General features: G+C 38.6%; 3 protein-coding genes and 1 pseudogene across 11 annotated transcripts; 2 read left to right on the top strand and 2 right to left on the bottom strand.

Moving 5' to 3' along the window:
• The first annotated feature begins 447 nt into the window (after positions 1–447).
• LOC103320116 (aminopeptidase M1-like) lies at positions 448–6,190 on the top strand. 4 transcript variants are annotated; one of them, XM_008221744.2, is made up of 19 exons: positions 448–831; positions 974–1,122; positions 1,191–1,293; positions 1,425–1,614; positions 1,698–1,791; positions 1,971–2,121; positions 2,244–2,348; positions 2,426–2,542; positions 2,724–2,837; positions 3,617–3,799; positions 3,923–4,223; positions 4,314–4,435; positions 4,513–4,610; positions 4,783–4,960; positions 5,034–5,148; positions 5,232–5,299; positions 5,406–5,480; positions 5,580–5,654; positions 5,781–6,190. In XM_008221744.2, exons 1-19 carry the CDS (start codon positions 625–627, stop codon positions 5,964–5,966), a joined length of 2,631 nt encoding a protein of 876 aa, XP_008219966.2. In that variant the 5' UTR covers positions 448–624; the 3' UTR covers positions 5,967–6,190. The 4 variants fall into 4 exon arrangements, 1 of the variants encoding a protein (XP_008219966.2); XR_016124159.1 differs by having other exon boundaries at positions 450–831; positions 5,384–5,480; XR_016124160.1 differs by lacking the exon at positions 5,034–5,148 and having other exon boundaries at positions 450–831.
• Positions 6,191–7,861: 1,671 nt separating this feature from the next.
• On the top strand, positions 7,862–11,872 carry LOC103320117 (aminopeptidase M1-like; annotated as a pseudogene). The gene is made up of 10 exons (XR_016123539.1): positions 7,862–8,087; positions 8,161–8,397; positions 8,481–8,574; positions 8,758–8,908; positions 9,025–9,129; positions 9,207–9,323; positions 9,538–9,651; positions 10,245–10,378; positions 10,516–10,816; positions 11,103–11,872. The product of XR_016123539.1 is annotated as an aminopeptidase M1-like (transcript).
• A 1,300-nt stretch (positions 11,873–13,172) lies between these two features.
• On the bottom strand, positions 13,173–17,476 carry LOC103320118 (kinase with adenine nucleotide alpha hydrolases-like domain-containing protein). Its single transcript, XM_008221746.3, has 10 exons — positions 16,962–17,476; positions 16,748–16,848; positions 16,445–16,566; positions 16,041–16,246; positions 15,891–15,948; positions 15,468–15,774; positions 15,077–15,178; positions 14,574–15,002; positions 13,627–14,382; positions 13,173–13,502 (listed from the first exon to the last, which is right to left on the bottom strand). Exons 1-10 carry the CDS (start codon positions 17,161–17,163, stop codon positions 13,464–13,466), a joined length of 2,322 nt encoding a protein of 773 aa, XP_008219968.2. The 5' UTR covers positions 17,164–17,476; the 3' UTR covers positions 13,173–13,463.
• A 624-nt stretch (positions 17,477–18,100) lies between these two features.
• On the bottom strand, positions 18,101–20,868 carry LOC103320119 (protein kinase C-like zinc finger protein). 5 transcript variants are annotated; one of them, XM_089046202.1, is made up of 5 exons: positions 20,619–20,868; positions 19,670–19,793; positions 19,263–19,383; positions 18,904–19,175; positions 18,101–18,822 (listed from the first exon to the last, which is right to left on the bottom strand). In XM_089046202.1, the coding sequence occupies exons 2-5, from the start codon at positions 19,745–19,747 to the stop codon at positions 18,238–18,240; spliced, it is 1,056 nt and encodes a 351-aa protein (XP_088902328.1). In that variant the 5' UTR covers positions 19,748–19,793; positions 20,619–20,868; the 3' UTR covers positions 18,101–18,237. The 5 variants fall into 5 exon arrangements, with proteins under 5 accessions (XP_088902328.1, XP_008219969.2, XP_008219971.2 ...); XM_008221747.3 differs by having other exon boundaries at positions 18,904–19,383; positions 20,619–20,866; XM_008221749.3 differs by having other exon boundaries at positions 18,101–18,819; positions 18,904–19,383; positions 20,619–20,860.
• Positions 20,869–21,277: the final 409 nt, after the last annotated feature.

Genomic DNA, 21,277 nt, shown 5'->3' on the forward strand with positions numbered 1-21,277 from the left:
ATATTACAACTTTTCTTGACCCAAAAAAAACATTACAAGTTACAACTTCTAGAGTTTTATTTGCTAAAATTTCTACTAATTTTCATAAATTTCAAAATATAAAACTCTAATCTAAACCGGTTTCAATCAATTACAAAAGCCTTAAATTGTTTCCTTATTAAGGTCTGTAAATCACTTCTTTTTAAGTGGTGTTAGACATGCAAAACCGACTCAAACAAGTTAAGCCAATTGGCAATGCAGTGTGTATGCCCTACCCAGCACATTAGCTGACGTGGCAGATGATGGTAACTAATTAATATTGCCACGTAAGTTCTATTTTATTTATTTCTTTGTCAATAATGCCTAGAAATTAAAAACAAAATAAAACAAAAATATTCCTTTTTTTAAAAAAAAGAAGAAGTTAAATAGCATTACTCAATAAGTAAATCAATTAATTGGCCAGTGAAAATGAGAGTTGACTTTTTAGTAACACAGGAACAAATCTAGGTCTCAAGAGACCATTCTTATCATCATCTAAAATAGGCTGCAACAGATCAGGAGGAGAAGAGAGCTCATGATAACCCAAATCCTTATGATGACCCAACTTAGCTAGGAAAATTGTCGCATGTTTCACTTCACTTGGAGATGGAGCAGTTCAAAGGCCAGTCTCGGCTGCCGAAATTCGCCGTGCCGAAACGATACGATATAACTCTCAAACCGGACCTCACCGGCTGCAGTTTCGGCGGCTCCGTCGCCGTCCACCTCGACATCGTCTGCGATACCCGGTTCATCGTCCTCAACGCCGCCGACCTCTCCGTCGATGCCGCCTCCGTGTCTTTCGCTTCCTCCAAGGTACCACTGACTGATCCCTGCTGCCATGCATGATGCATTTGCTTGCTTGCTTTGGACAATTGTACAGTTGTACTCAAGAAAGAAAAATAAAAGCAATGTTCATTTGGAAGTGCTTCTAAGTTCATCTGATTTCTGAGAGCAGGTACTTTTCAAGCCTTGGAAAGTTGAGACATTTGAAGAAGATGGGATTTTGGTTCTGGAGTTTGGAGAGACGCTTCCGGTTGGTTCGGGAGTTTTGGGTATTGGGTTTGAAGGAATTTTGAATGACAAGATGAAGGGGTTCTACACAAGGTGTGTTCTTCGAATTCTGGATTATATTATGTTTCAGATATGCTTAAACTTTGATTCATTCTGTACAGTACATATGAGCATAATGGTGAGAAGAAAAATATGGCCGTTACACAGTTTGAACCGGTTGATGCCAGACGGTGCTTTCCATGCTGGGATGAGCCTGCTTGGAAGGTTGCTCTATAATGATTTTGTTTAAAGCGATTCTGGATACTTAACATAGTTCTAATTTCATCTTTGAGTCTACTAGGAAAGAAAGAGATTGAATTGACCCCGTTCATTCTTATCGGAACTTTGATTGACAGGCTACATTCAAGATTAGATTGGATGATGTTCCATCTGAATTAGTAGCTCTCTCCAACATGCCGGTTGTAGAAGAAAAAGTGCATGGACATCTGAAGACAGTTTCATTTCAAGAATCACCAATCATGTCTACATATTTGGTGGCCGTTGTTGTTGGGTTGTTTGATTATGTTGAAGATCGTACATCTGATGGTAAACTCATACACAATGTCCCTTGTTTTGCGTATGTTAGTACAACCTTTTTCTTGATGGTGTCACCTTTCATCTCGTCACAGGGGTCAAAGTGCGGGTCTATTGTCAAGTTGGTAAGGCGAACCAAGGGAAGTTTGCTTTGAACGTTGCTGCCAAGACTCTTGAATTTTACAGAGAGTACGTTTTTGGATCACAATACTACAAAAAAATTACTAATCATTCATATTCAAATTTGAAATTACAGTTTATCCATGTTGTGGATTATAAGTAGTAGTTTCTCTAGTTTTTTTTTCCCTTCCCTGCTAATTCTGCATCATTATATTTGGCATTCAAAATGGAATCATTGACGACGACAGTTACTTTTCTGTGCCATACTCTTTGCCCAAATTGGATATGGTTGCAATCCCTGATTTTCCTGGTGCCATGGAAAATTATGGTTTAGTTACATACCAAGAAACAGATTTGCTCTTTGATGAACAGCATTCTGCAGCTGCCAACAAACAACGGGTAACATACACATCCTGAATGTCACTCTAGCTTTCAGAATTTAGCTTGGTTCATATGATATGTAGCTGTTGTTTTTGAACCCTAAAGAAATGTTTAATCGTTTCATTTGGAATTTGTGAAAGGTTGCAACTGTCGTGGCACATGAATTGGCACACCAGTGGTTTGGCAATCTTGTAACGATGGAATGGTGGACACATTTATGGCTGAACGAGGGATTTGCGACATGGGTATCACTTCATTTCACTTGTTGTACTTGTTATTTTATTTGCTTTTGGACTTAAAGTAAGTATTTTAACGCCATTAGGTGAGCTATTTAGCTACTGATAGCTTGTTCCCAGAGTGGAAAATGTGGACTAAATTTCTTGATGAAATTACTCGGGGTCTTAAGCTGGATGGGCTTGAAGGATCTCACCCCATTGAGGTACTTCTACATGGACCAAGTCTTTCATGGGTTTTATTCTAACTCTGTTGCCCAAAAATTTTCTGTTTCGTGGCATCAAACCTGGATCACCACTACACTTTGCAGGGCATCATTTATTGAAGGGTTTAGACTATATGTGTGTCTGCCATATTATGTTTTAATCTTTCTTCTTTTTGGCCAGGTGGAAATCAATCATGCTTCTGAGGTTGATGAAATATTTGATGCAATAAGTTATAGAAAAGGAGCTTCTGTTATCCAGATGCTACAAAACTATCTTGGTGCTGAATGCTTCCAGGTTGGTCCTTTGGCATGTTAGCAAATATCCTTGAAGATTGAAGCAACTATCTTATTTCTGAAATTTTTACATTTATGTGATGGAAATTTCCAAAAAATCAAGGCTTCTGGGCATACAGGATTTTAGAAGGATAGAGATCTTGAGAAAATTGTTAGATTGTGATGTGGAATACTGAACTAGCTCAACATCTAGTTCTTTGTTCCAATGTGGAGCTTAATCATAGTATTTTAGCATGAATTTGAGGTTGGGCTGATCTTGACCATTAGATCTAATGTTAGTATGGTCCAGACTGAACATAATGACTTTGGTCTTATTTGTGTATGCCATAAGTTATACAGTTAATGAAATAGGGTAACCATTTATGTAATATCTGTTGAAATAAAGCCTACAAAATAAGAGGAAGATGATTCTGTTCCATTACGGATAATTAAATTACATAGGTGCTTGTAGAGAACACCAATGCATGAATTCCTTTGGAATTATGTTAAAGAAATCAACCTTGAATCATCATAACAGACCAGAATTAAGGGAAAGACGGTCACTGGCTTGATTGACAGTCCTACTTGGTGCAGATATATATGTTGTTCATAACAGCAGAGTTATTACTATGTACTGTAGCTAATTCTGTTCAAATCAGGCTATATTGCTCATATGATAAAGGTGTTTGAAGTGTGTCTCATATTCTTTCCCTCAGCTTTTGAATTTTGGCTATTGTTTATTAAATCCATTTCTCATGGAAGTTACAGAGTTAATTGCATGTTATTTTTTCATGCCTCTAGAGGTCACTTGCTTCATACATAACAAAGCATGCTTCCTCAAATGCAAAGACAGAAGATTTATGGGCTGCACTTCAGGAGGGATCTGGTGAACCTGTGAACAAGCTAATGAATTCATGGACACAGCAAAAGGGTTACCCGGTTATTTCTGTCAAAGTCAAAGATCAGAAATTGGAGTTTGACCAGGTTTCCTTATGTTTACCTCCTTCAAAATCTTGTTTGATTATCAAGTGAAATTCTGAAAGAAAGCTCTAATGCATATATAAGCTGTTGGATAATTTATTTAGATTTTATTCCAATAAATGGCAGACACAATTCTACTCGAGTGGTTCCCAAGGTGATGGGCAATGGATTGTGCCAATAACATTATGCTCTGGCTCATATGATGTACGCAAAAGTTTCCTACTACAAAAGAAGTCCGAAACTTTTGATGTAAAGGAATTTCTGGGTTGCTCCATAGCAGGGACTGGATGCAGAGGCTCATTATGTAGTTGGATAAAAGTCAATGTGGATCAGACTGGTTTTTACAGGGTGAAATATGAGGAGGAACTTTCAGCTGCACTTAGAAGTGCGATAGAAAAGAAACACTTGTCTGCAACTGACAGATTCGGTAATCATTTTTTTATGCACACACTTGCTTATCTATTTGATAGTTAAATGTTAGTGTTTAGTTTTCATCATTTTTTTTTCCGTTTAACAGGAGTTTTGGATGATTCATTTGCCCTTTCTATGGCTTGCCAGCAGTCGTTTGCTTCACTGCTTACCTTGCTGGGTGCTTACAGAGAGGAACTTGACTGTACAGTGCTGTCACATTTGATTCCCGTAATGATAACCTCTGCTTTGTGTTTATGTTACTGTATTTGTCTCCTTGGTCTGATTTTGGTCTTCACTTTTCACAGATAAGTTATAAGCTGGCAACAATTGCCGCTGATGCTGTGCCCGACCTACTGGATCTCATTAATCAATTCTTTATTGGCCTTTTCCAGTACTCTGCAGAGTAAGCTTGTTCTGTTTTAACTACTCAAGTACCTAGGTAGATAAGCTTGTCTGATGATAATAAAGTTGGGGCGGGAGCAAAATGTTTAACACTCCCAAACTATCCACAAAATTTTCTCCTTTTTTATTTATTTTTGTGAACATTTTATTATTTATGTTGAATTTGTTTACAGGAAGCTTAGTTGGGAGCCTAAAAGCGGTGAGAGCCATTTAGATGCAATGCTGAGGGGAGACATTTTGACTGCCCTTGCTGTGTTTGGGCATGACCTGACAATAGATGAAGCAAGTAGGCGTTTTCATGCCTTCTTAGATGACAGAAATACACCACTCCTTCCTCCGGACATAAGAAAGGTTGTCTCGATGTAAACCGTACATTCAACTTTTTAAATTCCCTCTTGATGTTCATTATTAACTATTGTTGCAGGCAGTGTATGTGGCTGTAATGCAAAGAGTAAGCATGTCTAAAAGATCGGGCTATGAATCTCTTCTTAGAGTTTACAGAGAGACTGATCTAAGGGAGGAGAAAACCCGCATTTTAAGTAATACTGATTAATTTAGTAAAAGTATGCTGAACATCTGAGTCTGTTATGCCAGGGAGTAATGCATCTCTTTGTGCCTGTAGGATCACTAGCGTCTTGTCCAGATCCCAACATAATACTGGAATTTCTCAACTTCTTATTGTCTTCTGAGGTACTTGCAATGTTGTTATATATATATCTTAATTGCTGGTTGAAAATTTGAATTAAGAGTATCTCAAGGCTTGATGGTACTTAGTTTGATGATGCCATCTATGTAGGTCCGCAGACAGGATGCAGCCCTTGGGCTTTCTGTTAGTAGTAAAGGGCGGGAAACAGCTTGGACGTGGCTGAAGGCATCTCTCGAGCACTAGTTTTTAATGACATTAATGAATTTATTTTCCCCACTATTGTTAACATGATTCATTTCGCCCTTTGGATGATCCGAAATACAGGATAACTGGGAGCACATCTCAGAGACCTGGAGTTCTGGATATCTGCTTCGCTTTGTCAGTGCCATCATTTCACCGGTTCGTTCTCTCTCTTGAAATGTTTGTTCTTGTCTTTGAGGCCTTTTGTTTTGTTCTGATGCCTTTCCATTTTGTTCAATGCTTGTGCCTTCATTGTACTTTTGGTGGTTTTACCTTCCTCTGCAGTTGGCTTCATTCGAGAAGGTTAAGGAAGTAGATGAGTTCTTCAAAGTCCATCCCGACCCCTCCATAACGAGAACATTGAAGCAGAGCATTGAGTGGGTACAGATTAACGCCAAGTGGGTTCAGAGTGTTGGGAGTGAGAAAAATCTTGCCGATATTGTGAAGGAGTTGGCGCACAGGAAATACTAGGCTCCATATTTAAGCTTCTTCTGTTATGGAAGGAGAAATCTGGATTTTGAAGGTTATCTAACTTAAATTTCCCAAACGAAGAATAAATGTACTGTGTATTGAACACAAGTGACAAAGATAGCATGATGATTTATAAGTGGCAATTTAAGTTTCAACTATGCTACCTTTTATTGAAAGAATACGATTTGCCCATGTGGAAGACAAATGGGCTACGCCACATTAAATCGTGCCAATTTTTAATAACAAATTTAGCATTTGTGTCAAATCCATCCATCCATCCAAATGTAACCTAGGATTAAGGGGGGTGAGCAAGTGTGATGTCCAAAAAATGTGTTTTTTTATTTATAAAATACGAAAACGAAAGTTACAAAGCAAAATCTTTAGGGCAAGGAAGCCCAAAAAGGTCAAATTAGAGAAATACAATTGAGAGGGGCAAACCATGCTCCCAACAAACAACAGAAGCCAAGAGGGCATGGACTACAAAGAAAAAATACTTGAAATGAAAGGCAGGTGGGCGAAGCAGTCGTGGGTGGGCGAGGAGGTTGCAGAGAGAATTAGGAGTCGATGGCTCAGAGGAGAGAGAGAGAGGCTACGTGGTTTTCTTTAAAATCAGGGAAAAAAATTATTATTATTATAAAATAAAAAAGACCCGCTTAGCGCCTTTTTAAAAAAAATTAATTTTAGGTATAACCGTAGAAAAAATTTGTAGAAAAGAAATTAATTATTGTTGAGATATATATATACAGTCCCCTTCTATTGAGGGATCTCTCAAATAATTTTATTTGAGGGACGTCCTTTAGGGTACCCTACAATTTTTTTTCCAATGATCCAAACCATCTATTTTTTAGGTCTTCATTCATAGATCATCCTCACAAAAAATTAGACAAATCGGAAACCGTTTCGACATCTAATTGGGTCCTACAAAATCAATGAACACGGTACTTCAAGAAAGTACTAAAATTTTCAATAACTCAATTGAATGGTCAAATGATATCGGATTCAAATGATTTTTTGTAGAGATGATCTTTGAATGTGTATCTACAAAATAAACGGTTTGGATTAGTGAAATACAATCTGGAGTGGGCCCTACAAGGGGTGTCCCTCAAATAAGCTTATTTGAGGGATCTCTCAATGGAAGCTCTCAGATATCGGTCCCTTCTATTGAGGGATCCCTCAAATAATTTTATTTGAGGGACGCCCATTAGGGTACTCTACAATTTTTTTCCCAATGATCCAAACCATCCATTTTTTAGGTATTCATTCATAGATCATCCTTACAAAAAATTAGACAAATCAGAAACCGTTTCGACATCCAATTGTGTTTTACAAAATCAATGAACACGATGCTTCAAGAAAGTACTAAAATTTCAATAACTCAATTGAGTGGTCAAATGATATCGGATTCAAGTGATTTTTTGTAGAGATGATCTTTGAATGAGTATCTACAAAATAGACGGTTTGGATTAGTGAAATACAATCCGGAGTGGGGCCTACAAGGGGTGTCCCTCAAATAAGCTTATTTGAGGATCTCTCAATTATATATATATATATATATATATATATATATATATATATATATATTTAAAGAGTATAGCCGACCGGCTATACTTCTGACAAATACTTCAGATTTTTTAGTATAGCCGTTCAGCTATACGCTTGAATATGTTAGCCTGGCGGCTGTACGCTTTAAATATATACGAACATTGAAATATATATATATAGCCGTGCGGCTATACTGCTTAAATATATTCGAATATTTTAATAGTATAGCCGTTCGGAGATACGGCTTGAATATATTTGAATATTTAAATCGTTGTCACTCTCACCTTGCACTCAAACCAATTGTCACATGTTTCATTCCAACTGAGACAAGCCTTTCCATACATTTGACAAACATGGACAACTCCTCCAAAGTCAACAATTTGTCGCCAATTTTCAACATGGAGATCGAGAGAGCAGTTCAACTTCGAAGTCCTCGGCACTTGTTCATGGAGATGGAGCAGTTCAAAGGCCACCCTCGAAGTCCTCGGCACTTGTATCTTGTGATTTTGTTGAAAGCAATTCTGGATGCTTCACATTGTTCTAATTGCATCTCTGAGTCTCCTCGGAAGAAAGAGATACGTTGTTTATGATGGTAGTTTACTATAGATGAGAAATCAATCTTCCGGTTGTGGTTAAATTCTTGAACTTCTAGAGTTTGAATTGACCCCGTTTACCCTTATCAGAACTTTCATTGATTGGCAGGCTACATTCAAGATTAGATTGGATGATGTTCCATCTGAATTAGTAGCTCTTTCCAACGTGCCGATTGTAGAAGAAAAAGTGGACTGACATCTGAAGACAGTTTCATTTCAAGAATCACCAATCATGTCTACATATTTGGTGGCCTTTGTTGTTGGGTTGTTTGATGTTAAAGATCATACATCTGATGGTAAACACATACACATTGTCCTTTGTTCTGTGTGTATGCTTGTACAACCTTTCTTCATGGTGTCACATTTCATCTCACCACAGGGGTCAAAGTTCTGGTATATTGTCAAGTTGGTAAGGCAAACGAACGGAAGTTTGCTTTGGACGTTGCTGTCAAGACTCTTGAATTTTACAAAGAGTACGTTTTTGGATCACAAAACTACAAAAAATTACTAATCATTCATATTCAAATTCTAAATTACACTTGATGCATGTTGCGGATTATTAGTTTCTCTAGGTTTTTTTTTCTTTTCCCCTTCCCTGCTAATTCTGCATTATTATATTTGGCATTCAAAATGAAATCATTGACGAAATGTGACAGTTACTTTGCTGTGCCGTACTCTTTGCCCAAATTGGATATGGTTGCAATCCCTGATTTTCCTGGCGCCATGGAGAATTATGGTTTAGTTAGATACTAAGAAACCGCTTTGTTCTTTGACGAACAGCACTCTGCAGCTGCGAACAAGCAATGGGTAACGTACACATCTTGAATGTAACTCTAGCTTTCAGAATTTAGCTTGGTTCATATGATATGTAGCTGTTGTTTTTTAACCATAAAGAATTGTTTTTCATTTGGCTTTTCTGAAAGGTTGCAACTGCCGTGGCACATGAATTGGTACACCAGTGGTTTGCCAATCTTGTAACGATGGAATGGTGGACATTTTTATGGCCGAAGGAGGGATTTGCAACATGGGTAACACTTCATTTTATTTGTTGTACTTGCTATTTTATATGCTTTTGGACTTAAATTAAGTATTTTAACACCATTAGGTGAGCTATTTAGCTACTGATAGCTTGTTCCCAGAGTGGAAAATGTGGGCAAAGTTTCTTGATGAAATTACTGGGGTTCTTAAGCTGGATGGGCTTGAATGATCTCACCTCATTGAGGTACTTCTACGCAGAATCAATCTTTCATGGGTTTTATTTTAGTTCTGTTCTCCAAACTTTTGCTGTTTTGCAGCATCGAACCTGGATAACTTGCATGACAGGCTTCACATAGTAATATTCACCACTGTACTTTTCAAGGCATCATTTATTGAAGGGCATTAGTTTATATGTGTTTATGGTATATTATGTTTTAATCTTTCTTCTTTTTGGCCAGGTGGAGATCAATCACGCTGCTGAGGTTGTTGAAATATTTGATGCAATAAGTTATAGAAAAGGAGGTTCTGTTATCCGGATGCTACAAAACTATCTTGGTGCTGAATGCTGCCAGGTTAGTCCTTTGGTTTGTTAGTATGTATCCTTGAAGATTGAAGCAACTATCTTATTTTAAAAAAATTTACATTTACGTCATGGAAATTTCCAAAAAATCAAATGCAGGATTTTTAGAGAATAGAGATCTTGAGGAGATTGTTGGATTGTGATGTGAAATACTGAACTAGCTCAATATCTAGTCTTTTGGTCCAATTGTGTGGAATTTAATCAGTTAATGAAATAGGGTAACCATGAATTTGAGGTTGGGCTGATCTTGACCCTTAAATGGTTAGCATGGTCCAGACTGAGCTATGGTCTTATTTGTGTATGCCCTAAGTTATACAGTTAATGAAATAGGGTAACCATTTAATAATAAAAGAGGAAGATCATTCTGTTCCTTTGCAAATGATTATATTACATAGGTGATTGAAGAGAACACCAATAGATGAATTCCGTTATATTATGCTCTAGAAATCAACCTTGAATCATGATAACAGACCAGAATTAGGACCAAGACAGTCAGTTGCTTCATACATAAAAAAGTTAGAGAGTTAATTCCATTTCTCCTGAAAGTTACAGAGTTAATTGCATGTTTTTTTATCATGCCTCCAGAGGTCACTTGCTGCATACATAAAAAAGCATGCTTTCTCAAATGCAAAGACAATTCATGGACACAGCAAAAGGGTTACCCGGTTATCTCTGTCAAAGTCAAAGATCAGAAATTGGAGTTTCTCAGGTTTCCTCAGGTTTGCCTCCTTCAAAATCTTGTTTGATTATCAAGTGAAATTCTGAAAGAAAGCTCTAATGCATATATACGCTGTTAGATAATTTATTTAGGTTTTAATCCATGGTATAAGGAAAGATCTAATCTAATAAGTGGCAGACACAATTCTACTTGAGTGGTTCCCAAGGTGATGGGCAGTGGATTGTGCTGATAACATTATGCTGTGGCTCATATGACGTACGCAAGAGTTTCCAACTACAAAAGAAGTTTGAAAGTTTTGACGTAAAGGAATTTCTAGGTTGCTCCGTAGCAGAGACTGGATGTAGAGGCTCATTATGCAGTTGGATAAAAATCAATGTGGATCAGACTGGTTTTTACAGGGTGAAATATGAGCAGGAACTTTCAGCTGCACTTAGAAATGCTATAGAAAAGAAACACTTGTCTGCAACTGACAGATTTGGTAATCATTTTTTTATGCACACTTGCTTATCTCTTTGTTAGTGAAAATGGTAGTATTTAGTTTTCGTCTTTTTTTCCCCTTTGACGGGAATTTTGGATGATTCATTTGCTCTTTCTATGGCTCGCCAGCAGTCATTTGCTTCACCGCTTACCTTGCTGGGTGCTTACAGAGAGGAACTTGACTGTACAGTGCTGTCAAATTTGATTCCCATAATGATTAACTCTGCTTTGTGTTTATGTTACTGTATTTGTGGCTGTGGTCTGATTTTGGTCTTCACTTTTCACAGATAAGTTATAAGCTGGCAACAATTGCCGCTGATGCTGTGCCTGAGCTACTGGATCTCATTAATCAATTCTTTATTGGCCTTTTCCAGTACTCTGCAGAGTAAGTTTTTTATTTTTCAACTACCCAAGTACCTAGGTAGATAAGCTTGTCTGATGACAAAGCAGTTAGGACTGGAACAAAATGTTTAACACTCCCCAACTATCCACAAGATTTGCTTCTTTTTTATTTAATTTTGTTAACAGTTTATTATCTATGTTTGAATTTGTTTACAGGAAGCTTGGTTGTGAGCCTAAACCCGGTGAGAGCCAATTAGATGCAATGTTGAGAGGAGACATTTTGACTGCCCTTGCTGTGTTTGGGCATGGCCTGACGATAGATGAAGCAATTGGCTTCCTCTGCAGTTGGCTTCATTTGAGAAGGTTAATGAAGTAGATGAGTTCTTCAAATTCCATCCCAACCCGCCGATAACAAGGACCTTGAAGCAGAGCATTGAACAGGTACAGATTAATGCCAAATGGGTTCAGGGTGTTCAGAGTGAGAAACATCTTGCCGATGTTGTGACGGCGTTGGCACACAGGAAATACTAGGCCCCATGTTTAGCTTGTTCTGTTATGAAAGGCCAAATGGGTTCAGAGTATTCATTTTCTCATCCATGCAATTTGATAAAAGCCCAACGTTGAACACAATGTAACAAAGATATCAGGATGATTTATAAGTGGCAATCGAATTTCCAACAATGCTATCTTTTATAGAATGAATACGATTTGTCGACGTGGAAAGCAAATGGGCAACATTATATTAGATCATAGTACCAATTGTTAAGTACTACAAAGGCCCTCCATGAAAAAGGGAACCATTTTCAAATGTTTTTAACTGAAACTGTTCGTATTGATGAGAAATTTTTCGGTGTGCCCTAAATAGTAATATATGGGCCAAGATATTTAACCGGAAACATATAACCTAATTGTGGAATGAGCTGTTGAGTGAATCTGGAAATTAAGCGTAGCTGGTTAATCCTCAGCAGACAAGGTTTAAGGTTGTTAATTTTGACAATGGTGACAAGGTTTAGAGGAGCTAGGGATTTTGGCGAGGTGCTGGTGGTGTCGGCTGGGAGTTTACTGGTGGTTGGCTTCTAGGAGTTCTTGGATCGAACGGATTTGGTGCATTCTAGGATCGTCGGTGTTGGGTTCGAGTTTTGGTGGATAGGGTTGTTGGTTGCGATCTCTGTTCCCATCTCTCTAGGTTTTTTGTGGTGGGGATCTGGGATCCGAGTAGTGATAGAGCCTTTACTGTTGTTGAGCAATATTTTGCCTAGTTTGATGAAAATGTATCAGAGGCCAACCTCGAGGGGTCTCCCAATTCTCCCTAACGTATTTGCTAAAACGTTTGTGGGCTTGGCATTCGATAAACGTTCCTATTATGATGCTCTTATGTTGGAAGTTCGTCAGGCTAAGAGGCCAATCTTGATTCCCCATGCCCTATCGGGTATGGCCTAGATTAAGATTTCGTGGAGTTGGTATTGGTACATCTGCTGGCTATGTTGTGACGCTCACTACACGTTGTTCTGTACATCGAACTATGCGTGCATAGGAGTTTTTCTTTGACAGTATTACGTTGTGGTGGGTTGTTCTTTGCTGCACTTGGAGTTGTGCTTTGGTATTGGTACTTCTGCTGGCTATGTTCTAACGCTCACGACACTTTGTTCTATACATCGAAATATGTGTGCATAGGAGTTTTTCTTTGACAGTATTAAGTTGTAGGGAGTTGTTCTTTGTAGGGCTTGGAGTTGTGCTTTGTTTCGTCTGTATTCTTTCGGGTTCTTTGTAGCGGTCCAAAGTGGCCTGTGTCAAACTTTCTTGTTAGTCCATGGCATGTGTGATACTTTTTACTACCCTAGAGTTTGTCCCATGTGGTTTTCCTAGGAAGATTTTAACGAGGCCACTGTATTCATGCCGGCCTTTGTATGCTTTCTTGGCTTATGAATGAAATCCTATTCTTAAAATAAATAAATAAATAAAGGTTTAGAGGAGCCAAGATGACATGTTTTGGTCAGAGAGGGAAAGAGTTTCGCTAAGGATCTTTGGTTGCTTCGACCAAAACATCGTACTTGTATTACTTTGCAAACAAAAGAGAGTAAGAAAGTGATAATTCAGAAGTGATTGACTAATCTAAAATACCAAAAGACCAAAAAAGTCAGATACACATGCTGAGAAATTTCATGAGCTCATCAATTTATCTACAAAACTTGTACATTTTTTTCCTTTTTTGGTCTGCTTACTTACAAAGTTATATTCCCTTAAACATGTTCTCTTAAATAGTCTACATGTTTGTGATGTTAGAGAGTGGTTGATATGTGTTCCTCCTAGCTTGCGGCAGAATGTGACTCTGGTTCACTCCCCTCCTGCAAAAAACAAACAAACAAACAAACAAAGAACACCATTTTGAGCATTTGAAGCTTTCAGGGTTGGTTTTGGGGTTGCTGTAAATGAAAAAAAAAAATCGAATTTGTTGGCCATATAACTTACTAGCTGCATTGAAACTTGGCTGTGCTGAGATGAAGGGCTATCACCAGCCATTAGTGTATGGTGCATTGTGTCTTCAGCAATCCCTTTCAATCTGTTAAGTTCCGGCAGGATAACCTTGCCAAGGTCTGGTCTGTCTTTTCGCCTTAACTCCGAACACTGGAGAGCAAGTTTGGCAAACTTCATGGCTTCTTCAACTGGCCAATCTGGCACAGATGGATCCAGCATATCCTTGAAAGTCCCCTTCTCTATAGCCCTTTCGACATGATGAGTCAATCCCATTGCTGGCTTAGCTGTGATCATTTGTAGAAACATTATCCCTAGTGAGTAAACATCAGACTTCACACCAAGCATGCCTGTTTGCTGATACTCAGGATCTATGTAGCAGAACGTGCCGGCTGTGGATGTCATTCGATATTGTGTCACATTGTCAGCAACAGCTGGGGGCACAAGCCTGGCCAACCCAACATCACTGATCTTGCTCACAAAGTTCCTGTCAATCAAGATGTTGCCAGGTTTTAAGTCACGGTGCACAAGTGGCTCTGGTTTAGCCTGGTGGAGGAAAAGCAAGCCTGTGCCGATTTCAGCTGCAATCCTAAACCTAAGTTGCCAAGAGAGAGGTGGAGAGTTTCCTCTACGAAGGAGACGATCTTCCAAGCTCCCGTTAGCCATGTACTCGTAAACTAGGCATCCATACTCAGGACAGGCTCCCAGGAGGAGAACCATGTTCGGATGCCGTATAGAGCTCAGTACTTCAACCTGTTCATGGTCATTAGCACGTCAACAAAAGAAACAACAATGTTCCACAGCTGAACAAGGTATAGAAATATGTATTTATCATTAAATATTGGTGCATATATGTGGGGAAAATCTCTCTTGTTTAGACAGTCTGGCAAGCCAAGATCCTTCCGAACGAATAGTCCAAATTCATAGCCTGGTAACATAAGTACCTCTTGGTTAAACTGTGATCTTCCTTGAGCAGCATCAGGGCGTAGAACTTTAATTGCAACAGGTGTATGGTCTAGATAACACCTATATACAGGACCATAACCCCCTTCTCCAATCTTCCGAGATTCTGCAAAGAACTCTGTGGCAGCCTCAATCTCATCAATTGTGTACTTCCTATACCTGACATCCGAATGTTGCAGAGCATTAAGTGCCTTTCTCTTCTCTTCTGATTCTTTGAGTGCTTTCATTTCTGCATTGATTCTTTTTTGTGCTTCCAGTTCCGCAATCCTCTTAGCTGCTTCAGCAGCCTCAATGGCTGCTCTGGACTTAGCTCTCTCCTTTTCAACAATAGCCATTGCAGCTTCCTCAGCTAGATGCGCCTCTTCCAATCTTCTTTCTTCTTCTAATTTCCAGCGCTGGAGTTCTACTGCCTGTAGAATGGATATCTTATAAGAGCTTCCTGTGAAAATCATCAGAGGTGCAATGCTGATAAGATTTATGGTACCTTTTGCTTCGCCGTGAGTGCCTCTTTACAGGCGGTGCTATACATTTCCATAGTTTGCTTGAGCTCCAGCTTTAGCCTCCTCATTTCAGCCTCCACATCTTCCTGTAATTTTGAGTAACACAACCATCTCTATTGTAACAAAAAATTTGGATGCCACTGAGTAATAGGACCTAACACCTACAATCTGTAAATGCAAGTGAAACTTCTCCATACAAAAACTAGTTATAGGATGATGGTCAGGAGCCTCATTGGTCCAATCACACATAAATCAATATATTTCAAGTTTTGACACACCTCACCTAAACTTAAGTATATTCAAGCATAAATAATGTATGAGAAAGAAGTACATATTTATCATATTAAATGACTAGATAAAAAGTCATACGCTTACCATCTGTGATGCAGAGGATAATCGATCACTATCCTGAGAGACAGAAGAGAATGTAGGTGGAGAGGAGCTGACATCCACGGATCTCCGTCCAAAGTACTGCATAGACTCAAAGCTGTGGTTCAAGTCTATTTCTGTGCTGTTTGACATTCGTGGCGGGGTGATTCTTCCTGAATCTAGGTTGTCATAGAATGCAGGGAATATACGGTCAATGCTTGGCCTTCCAGAGCTAACATAAGATATGTCTGTGTCTGGCATAGGGAGATCTGCATAAGACTTCCCATTTGGCCCTTTCCTAGTGAATGGAGACCTGCTTTCCATAATGACTATATGTTAGTTCTCACAATAATGTAGGTAAAACCAGCTTTATGTTTTATAACACCTTCTTGTCTGTCTTCATTGAAAGGGAAACTGAGTGCCACTGACCTGAAGTTTTCCATTTCATCATGGGATTTACGGTGTGGTTCTGGTGGCTTTTCATGTCCTGGTAGAGGATCCAACACTTAAGTTTTACTGAGAAATGTTAGAGCAAAAAGTTAGTGAGGCAGTATTATGCTTAAGGTGCAAGAAACTAACCTTTCATGCCAGATGGAGGGAAGACATAAGGCTCTGACTTTGCGCTTGGGGTATGGCTACGAACTGGGGCTCGTATGGGTGAGATGGATGGGGCAGGACGTGAGGCAGACCTCCTTGATTGAAGTTTTCCCTTGGATACAACATATACATTACAAAAATCTGGTGCCCCCTTTGATACGTTTCCTGGAACATCTGAGATTTTGAATCTACAAAAGGTTTTCAAAGATAAGAAAATGTTATGTGGACTTTCAAGGCCCTTTTATCACATATCCCATTCAACAGGCATGCAACCATCATAACATCTTATAGAATTGTAGAGCCTTCTTTCCAGAATTTGATATTGGTTTTTTCTTTTTTCCTTTTTTTAACTAAGGCTTCAGCAGCTGAGTTAAAAAAGTATATACCTGAGAAAGCCAGTTTTTGCTGAGGCACCGACAACCAAATGCTCAATTGCAGCTTGAGTAACGTACTCGTTCAATGCTTTTGCTACATCAGAGTCTTCTAGTACAATGTCTTTGCATTGTATCTGATTTCAAAAAAAAAAAAAAACATGAGTGAAGTCAAAAAACCAAAAAAAACAAGGAAAAAGCCAATGCTCAAAAAGCCTCGACTAATATGGAGGTTCAGATTAAGATCAATAATGCTGGTAGGATTTTGTATTGCTTACTAACTGAAAAGACAAGCGAACATAATTTCATCACACTCACATTTTTACGTGTACAGTAAACACGAAAAGGAAGGAACAATTCCTTGGTTTGGGGATCAGGGTCTTTGCATACCAAATGTTGGTCCCAATTTGGGTTACTTCCTGCACCCAAAAAGTATGTTGTTATTTTCTGGTGTGCAGAAATTAAGGAACAGAAGAAGAAGAATAAGAAAAGCATGAAGGATGATATATATACACACACAGATAATGCATACTTGGGTTGGAAAGAGAAGGTGATTGGGAAAACACAGGAGGTTTGATCTTGACATGGATGAGAAGGACTGTTTGGCCTTGTTTGACAAGACTGTCTATACACCATTTGAGTGCACTCTGGCTGTTTTTGTCCTTGTCTATGGCCAGTGCCACAATCCCATTCCCTCCTTCCTTCTTGTCAACATGATGATTAGGCAGCCACATTTCTCTCTCTCTCTCTCTCTCTCTCTCTCTCTCTCTTTTCTGTTCCTGTGTTGTTGCTTTTTACTCAAACAAAACCAGAACAAGAACAAAAATCTAATGGCAACTATATATAAATCAAGCCTTAAGATCACAAAATTAATAAAGCGTCGTTTTCACTTTGTCTGAATTCCTCTGTCTCTCTTCTGCAGCAGGGTCCAAAGAGAGACAAAGAAGGAGTGTGTTCCAGGTATTTGTGCTGTTGTTTGACCTTAATGTTTCTTATTTTGTTGTTGTTTCAGCTAGCAGAAACAAGAAATCACTTTTGGCAATGACCAACTAATTTTGATTGTTTTCACTGGTTAATCCATAAATAGCTCTGTCCAGATTGGGTTATTAATATGAGAGGACGCTCCATCATTAGCGGATTCTTTTTTTGTGTTTGACCTCTCCCTAAAGCTGATGACTATATATTGTCTCTCTCAGTCAACCCCTCCTGTCCTCCAAATTCTCACCATCTCAGCACTCAGCACAGGGACAAGATTTGAGAAAGTCTTGAGACCTTACTCATATTTGGAAAATGTCAAAATAGTTATGTTTATCATTCTTAAAAACAAATTGTAATTTTTTTTAATAGGAACGATATTTAGAGGGGGGGAATCGAACATACATATGGTGCAGAGGTAAATCATATTAAACACTTGAGCTACAAACAAATTGTAATCTACTGTCACTCACCAATCTGTTCATCCCATCCCACCCATCTACTCTTCCGCTCCACAAAAACTTCTTTATCCCTTAAACTCATATTATTCCCAAATTATTGCAACACATCCGCCCCCCAACTTCAACCCTAATTTTTCTTCTTATTTTCTAATTTCAGTAATTTTATAAAAGGGTCCAATTGCATTTTCCTTTTTTTCCTAAAAAATAAAATGAGGGGTTGGTGGCAATGGGTGCATTTTCATCCAGTAACAGTTTTACTAAATCTTTGCTGATAAGGATATCTTATCAACATTTTACAATAACTTCAGCATAGCCAAATTTCAATATTCAATTACTTACACTCACACCTCTCACATTTCAATAAACTTTTTCTTAAAATGACTTCTCTACACAAGTCGGATGAAGATCATAATCACACACACCACAAGAGAATGCCCAGAACCTCCCCTGCTTCTTGCAGTAATCACATACATAAGCTTTGGCCATGTCCAACTTCAGCAAATGGTCATGCTTTATATCCTTCACTTGAGGAGGCAATGCCTCTCCTTCTTTTCTCAAAGCTGCCTCCAGCTCTTTGATCCTGAACTCTGTAAATGGGAAGGCCTTGGCACCATACAAGGAGATCATGGCCTTCCCATTTGTGCTAATAGCCTTCCCATCTGGTCCAATCAGAACCAAAGCTGGAATCACTTTAATGTCGAAAATTCTGCAAAGGTCTTGTCTTGTTTTATCCTGGTATGGGATGGCAAACCATGGCATGCTGCTTATGTTGAGCTCAAACTCTTTGAGGTCTCGGTCTGTGGAGACTAGAATGATTTCGAAGTCTTGATCACCGGAGGCCATGAGCTCGTTGTATGCCTCTATAAGTTTGGAAGTGAAGGCGCGGCAAGGAGGGCTCCAATGTGCACCAAAGTAAAGGCCTATGGTCTTACCAATAAGTTTGGACACTGATATCTGCTGATGAGCAATCATATATGTCAGTTGTCGACAAAGTAAGCCACAAAAAATTTAAGAATTGAAAGTAGTAAAAAAAACTACCTCTCTACCATCACTAGACATGACATAGTTTCGTCCTTGATAAGCCAAAAGCTCTTCTAGTTTTCCCCCTTCGCGCTTCGCTTCATCAGCAGCCTTTAGTTCTTCTCTTCTTTTCTTAGTGAATGGAAATGCCTCAGCTCCATAGTCTTCAATCAGTCCAACCAAGTCTTCCTCAACTGATATTCCATCTGAACTTAATGAAATGAGTGATGGGATGCGATCGACATGGTACAGGTCACTCAATCGTTTATGCAGGTTTGCATCAAATGGGACTGTCAGCCATGGCATGCACTTGAAGTGTTCATTGAATTTTTCCTCATCGCAGTCGAAGGAGACAAAGATAATCTCAAACTCTTTACCTTCCATTTTAAGCACATCATAAAGCCTTACCAGCTGAGGGGTAAGAGCCTTGCAAGGCCTACACCAATTTGCTGAGAAGAAGAGGCACACTGTCTTCCCATTACATGATGACAAGGGGACCTAACCTCACAATCGAAAAACAAGATTACGCTTTACTTATCATAACAGAGACTAGAAATTCACCTCTGAAATTGAAGAGACATCCTTTTCTAGCCAAAAAAGGGGTTTCTATAGACCAACTTAAAACTCATGCTCCCATATTTTCAGGTGGTTGGGGCACTAGAACACGTATAGTTCCATGAAACTAGAATCTTTTCGAAACCCAGCAACCAAAGAAAAATATTTATGAAAAAAAATATATTGATTGAAACAAGAGAAGGAAGAAGGAGAAGCTTTTGAAGACTACCTTTCTGTCACCAGATAGAAGGAACTCAACTCCTTCAGATTCGAGGACGGTTGCTATATTGCTGCTAGGCACTGCCATCAGAAACTACAAGCAAAGTATGGCCTCCACCCTTCTTTTATATTTCCTAAAACACAATGATCAACAAGGAAACAGAAAGAAAGAGTGACATTCACAAAAGTAGCTAGACTTGCTGCAAAAGAATATTTGATTTGTATTATGCATGCAATCAAAGCTACAAACTTTGGGAGGTGTAGATACTTCATATATATATATTCTTCTACAAGGGAAATCTAAAACATTTTCAACAATCGTATCAATTCGCAGTCGATTATTCTCCCAAAATATTCCATAAAATAAAGGAAAAGATATGAGGATGCCTTTTAAACCGTCTATATACACACATGTTAATGTCAACCTTGGCTTTGCAAGCACGACGCTACCTTGTTGGCAATATTATTATTCTCTCTTTTATAATCGTCCATTTAATTAAGTTTGATTTGTTTGGCAACTCATTTGGGCATGTAGGCAAAGTAAGGAATCATCCAATAAGAATCAGGGCATGCTCTTTATTCCAACTCAAAGTTGACTAACTGGATGTGATCAATATGTGATTTCCCCTTTAGACAAATCAGAAAACTTATTAGTTAAAATTGTTTCTTCACTCCATAAACTTAGTATTGTCACAAGAGCTATGTTGACAGTCATCCACGCATGTGTAGGCTTGTGTCCACCATTGATGTGCGTGTGTGACAGCCACCTATCCATGCACATGTAGACGACTGACTTTAGCATATTCGATGGTCATACTTTAAACATGTAATAGCAATTACTCCAATTACGTTGATCATCATGGATTGTTAATAAGCAAAAACAAAAGGTTATGGAATTCCCAATAATAACACAAACTCCTCAGAAAGTTGAAATCGATCAGAGTATAGCAAAGGAGTACCTGAGACTTCAGTTCAGGATTGGATAATCTTCTTGAGAGAGAGACAGAGGGAGATTATATATATTCCCTATTTCTGGCTAGAACCCTTTGCTTGCTCGTGCATGAGAATGGTCACAATAGATTATTTAAGCAAATGGACACAACCCACAGGGAGAGAGCTGGAAAAGGATCACAAATTCCAAAGAATAAAAAGAGAATACAAGCGCAGGGAACAAACTCAAAGGAAGGATTGATAGATAATATGTGGGAAAGGTATATCCCACTTTGCAGATATTAGATTCTCACCTTTAGCCCTCTTCCCATGTTCTCACACAAGGGTGGAATATTTTATTTTTAAAAATATAAAATTTGACTGAGGGATTAAAAAAAATATATTTAAAAAATGATATAAGTCGCATTCTAGCATATTTGATAAAATAAAAATTAAAAAACTATAGTCCTTGTCCATTTGAATCGGAATAGATAAGGTAGGCGGATATCAAGGCCTGATTCGACCAACGGCATGACAATTACATTGAACTCATCAAAAGGGAATGGAACCTCTTGCGGGCCAGACGGGTACGGTTGATATTGCAGGTTGTATGTAGAACCGTGTGAGCAAGTCTCAATTGATATACGTAAAAATCCAAATCACATCAGCGATTGGAAATCGCTCACTT

This window comes from Prunus mume, linkage group LG2 (assembly GCF_029339155.1).
Source record: "Prunus mume cultivar Tortuosa linkage group LG2, ASM2933915v1, whole genome shotgun sequence".
Taxonomy (NCBI): domain Eukaryota; kingdom Viridiplantae; phylum Streptophyta; class Magnoliopsida; order Rosales; family Rosaceae; genus Prunus; species Prunus mume.

Coding starts and splice junctions, on each gene's coding strand:
- LOC103320116 (XM_008221744.2), top strand. CDS start 625: ATGGAGCAGTTCAAAGGCCAGTCTCGGCTGCCGAAATTCGCCGTGCCG. Junction 1,615..1,697: donor TGAAGATCGTACATCTGATG/GTAAACTCATAC, acceptor ATCTCGTCACAG/GGGTCAAAGTGCGGGTCTAT. Junction 5,481..5,579: donor CAGCTTGGACGTGGCTGAAG/GCATCTCTCGAG, acceptor TCCGAAATACAG/GATAACTGGGAGCACATCTC.
- LOC103320118 (XM_008221746.3), bottom strand. CDS start 17,163: ATGTGGCTGCCTAATCATCATGTTGACAAGAAGGAAGGAGGGAATGGG. Junction 16,849..16,961: donor ACCTTCTCTTTCCAACCCAA/GTATGCATTATC, acceptor TTTTGGGTGCAG/GAAGTAACCCAAATTGGGAC. Junction 14,383..14,573: donor GATCACAGTTTAACCAAGAG/GTACTTATGTTA, acceptor GACCATGAACAG/GTTGAAGTACTGAGCTCTAT.
- LOC103320119 (XM_008221747.3), bottom strand. CDS start 19,747: ATGGCAGTGCCTAGCAGCAATATAGCAACCGTCCTCGAATCTGAAGGA. Junction 19,384..19,669: donor TTCTATCTGGTGACAGAAAG/GTAGTCTTCAAA, acceptor TTGTGAGGTTAG/GTCCCCTTGTCATCATGTAA. Junction 18,823..18,903: donor TGTCTAGTGATGGTAGAGAG/GTAGTTTTTTTT, acceptor ATTGCTCATCAG/CAGATATCAGTGTCCAAACT.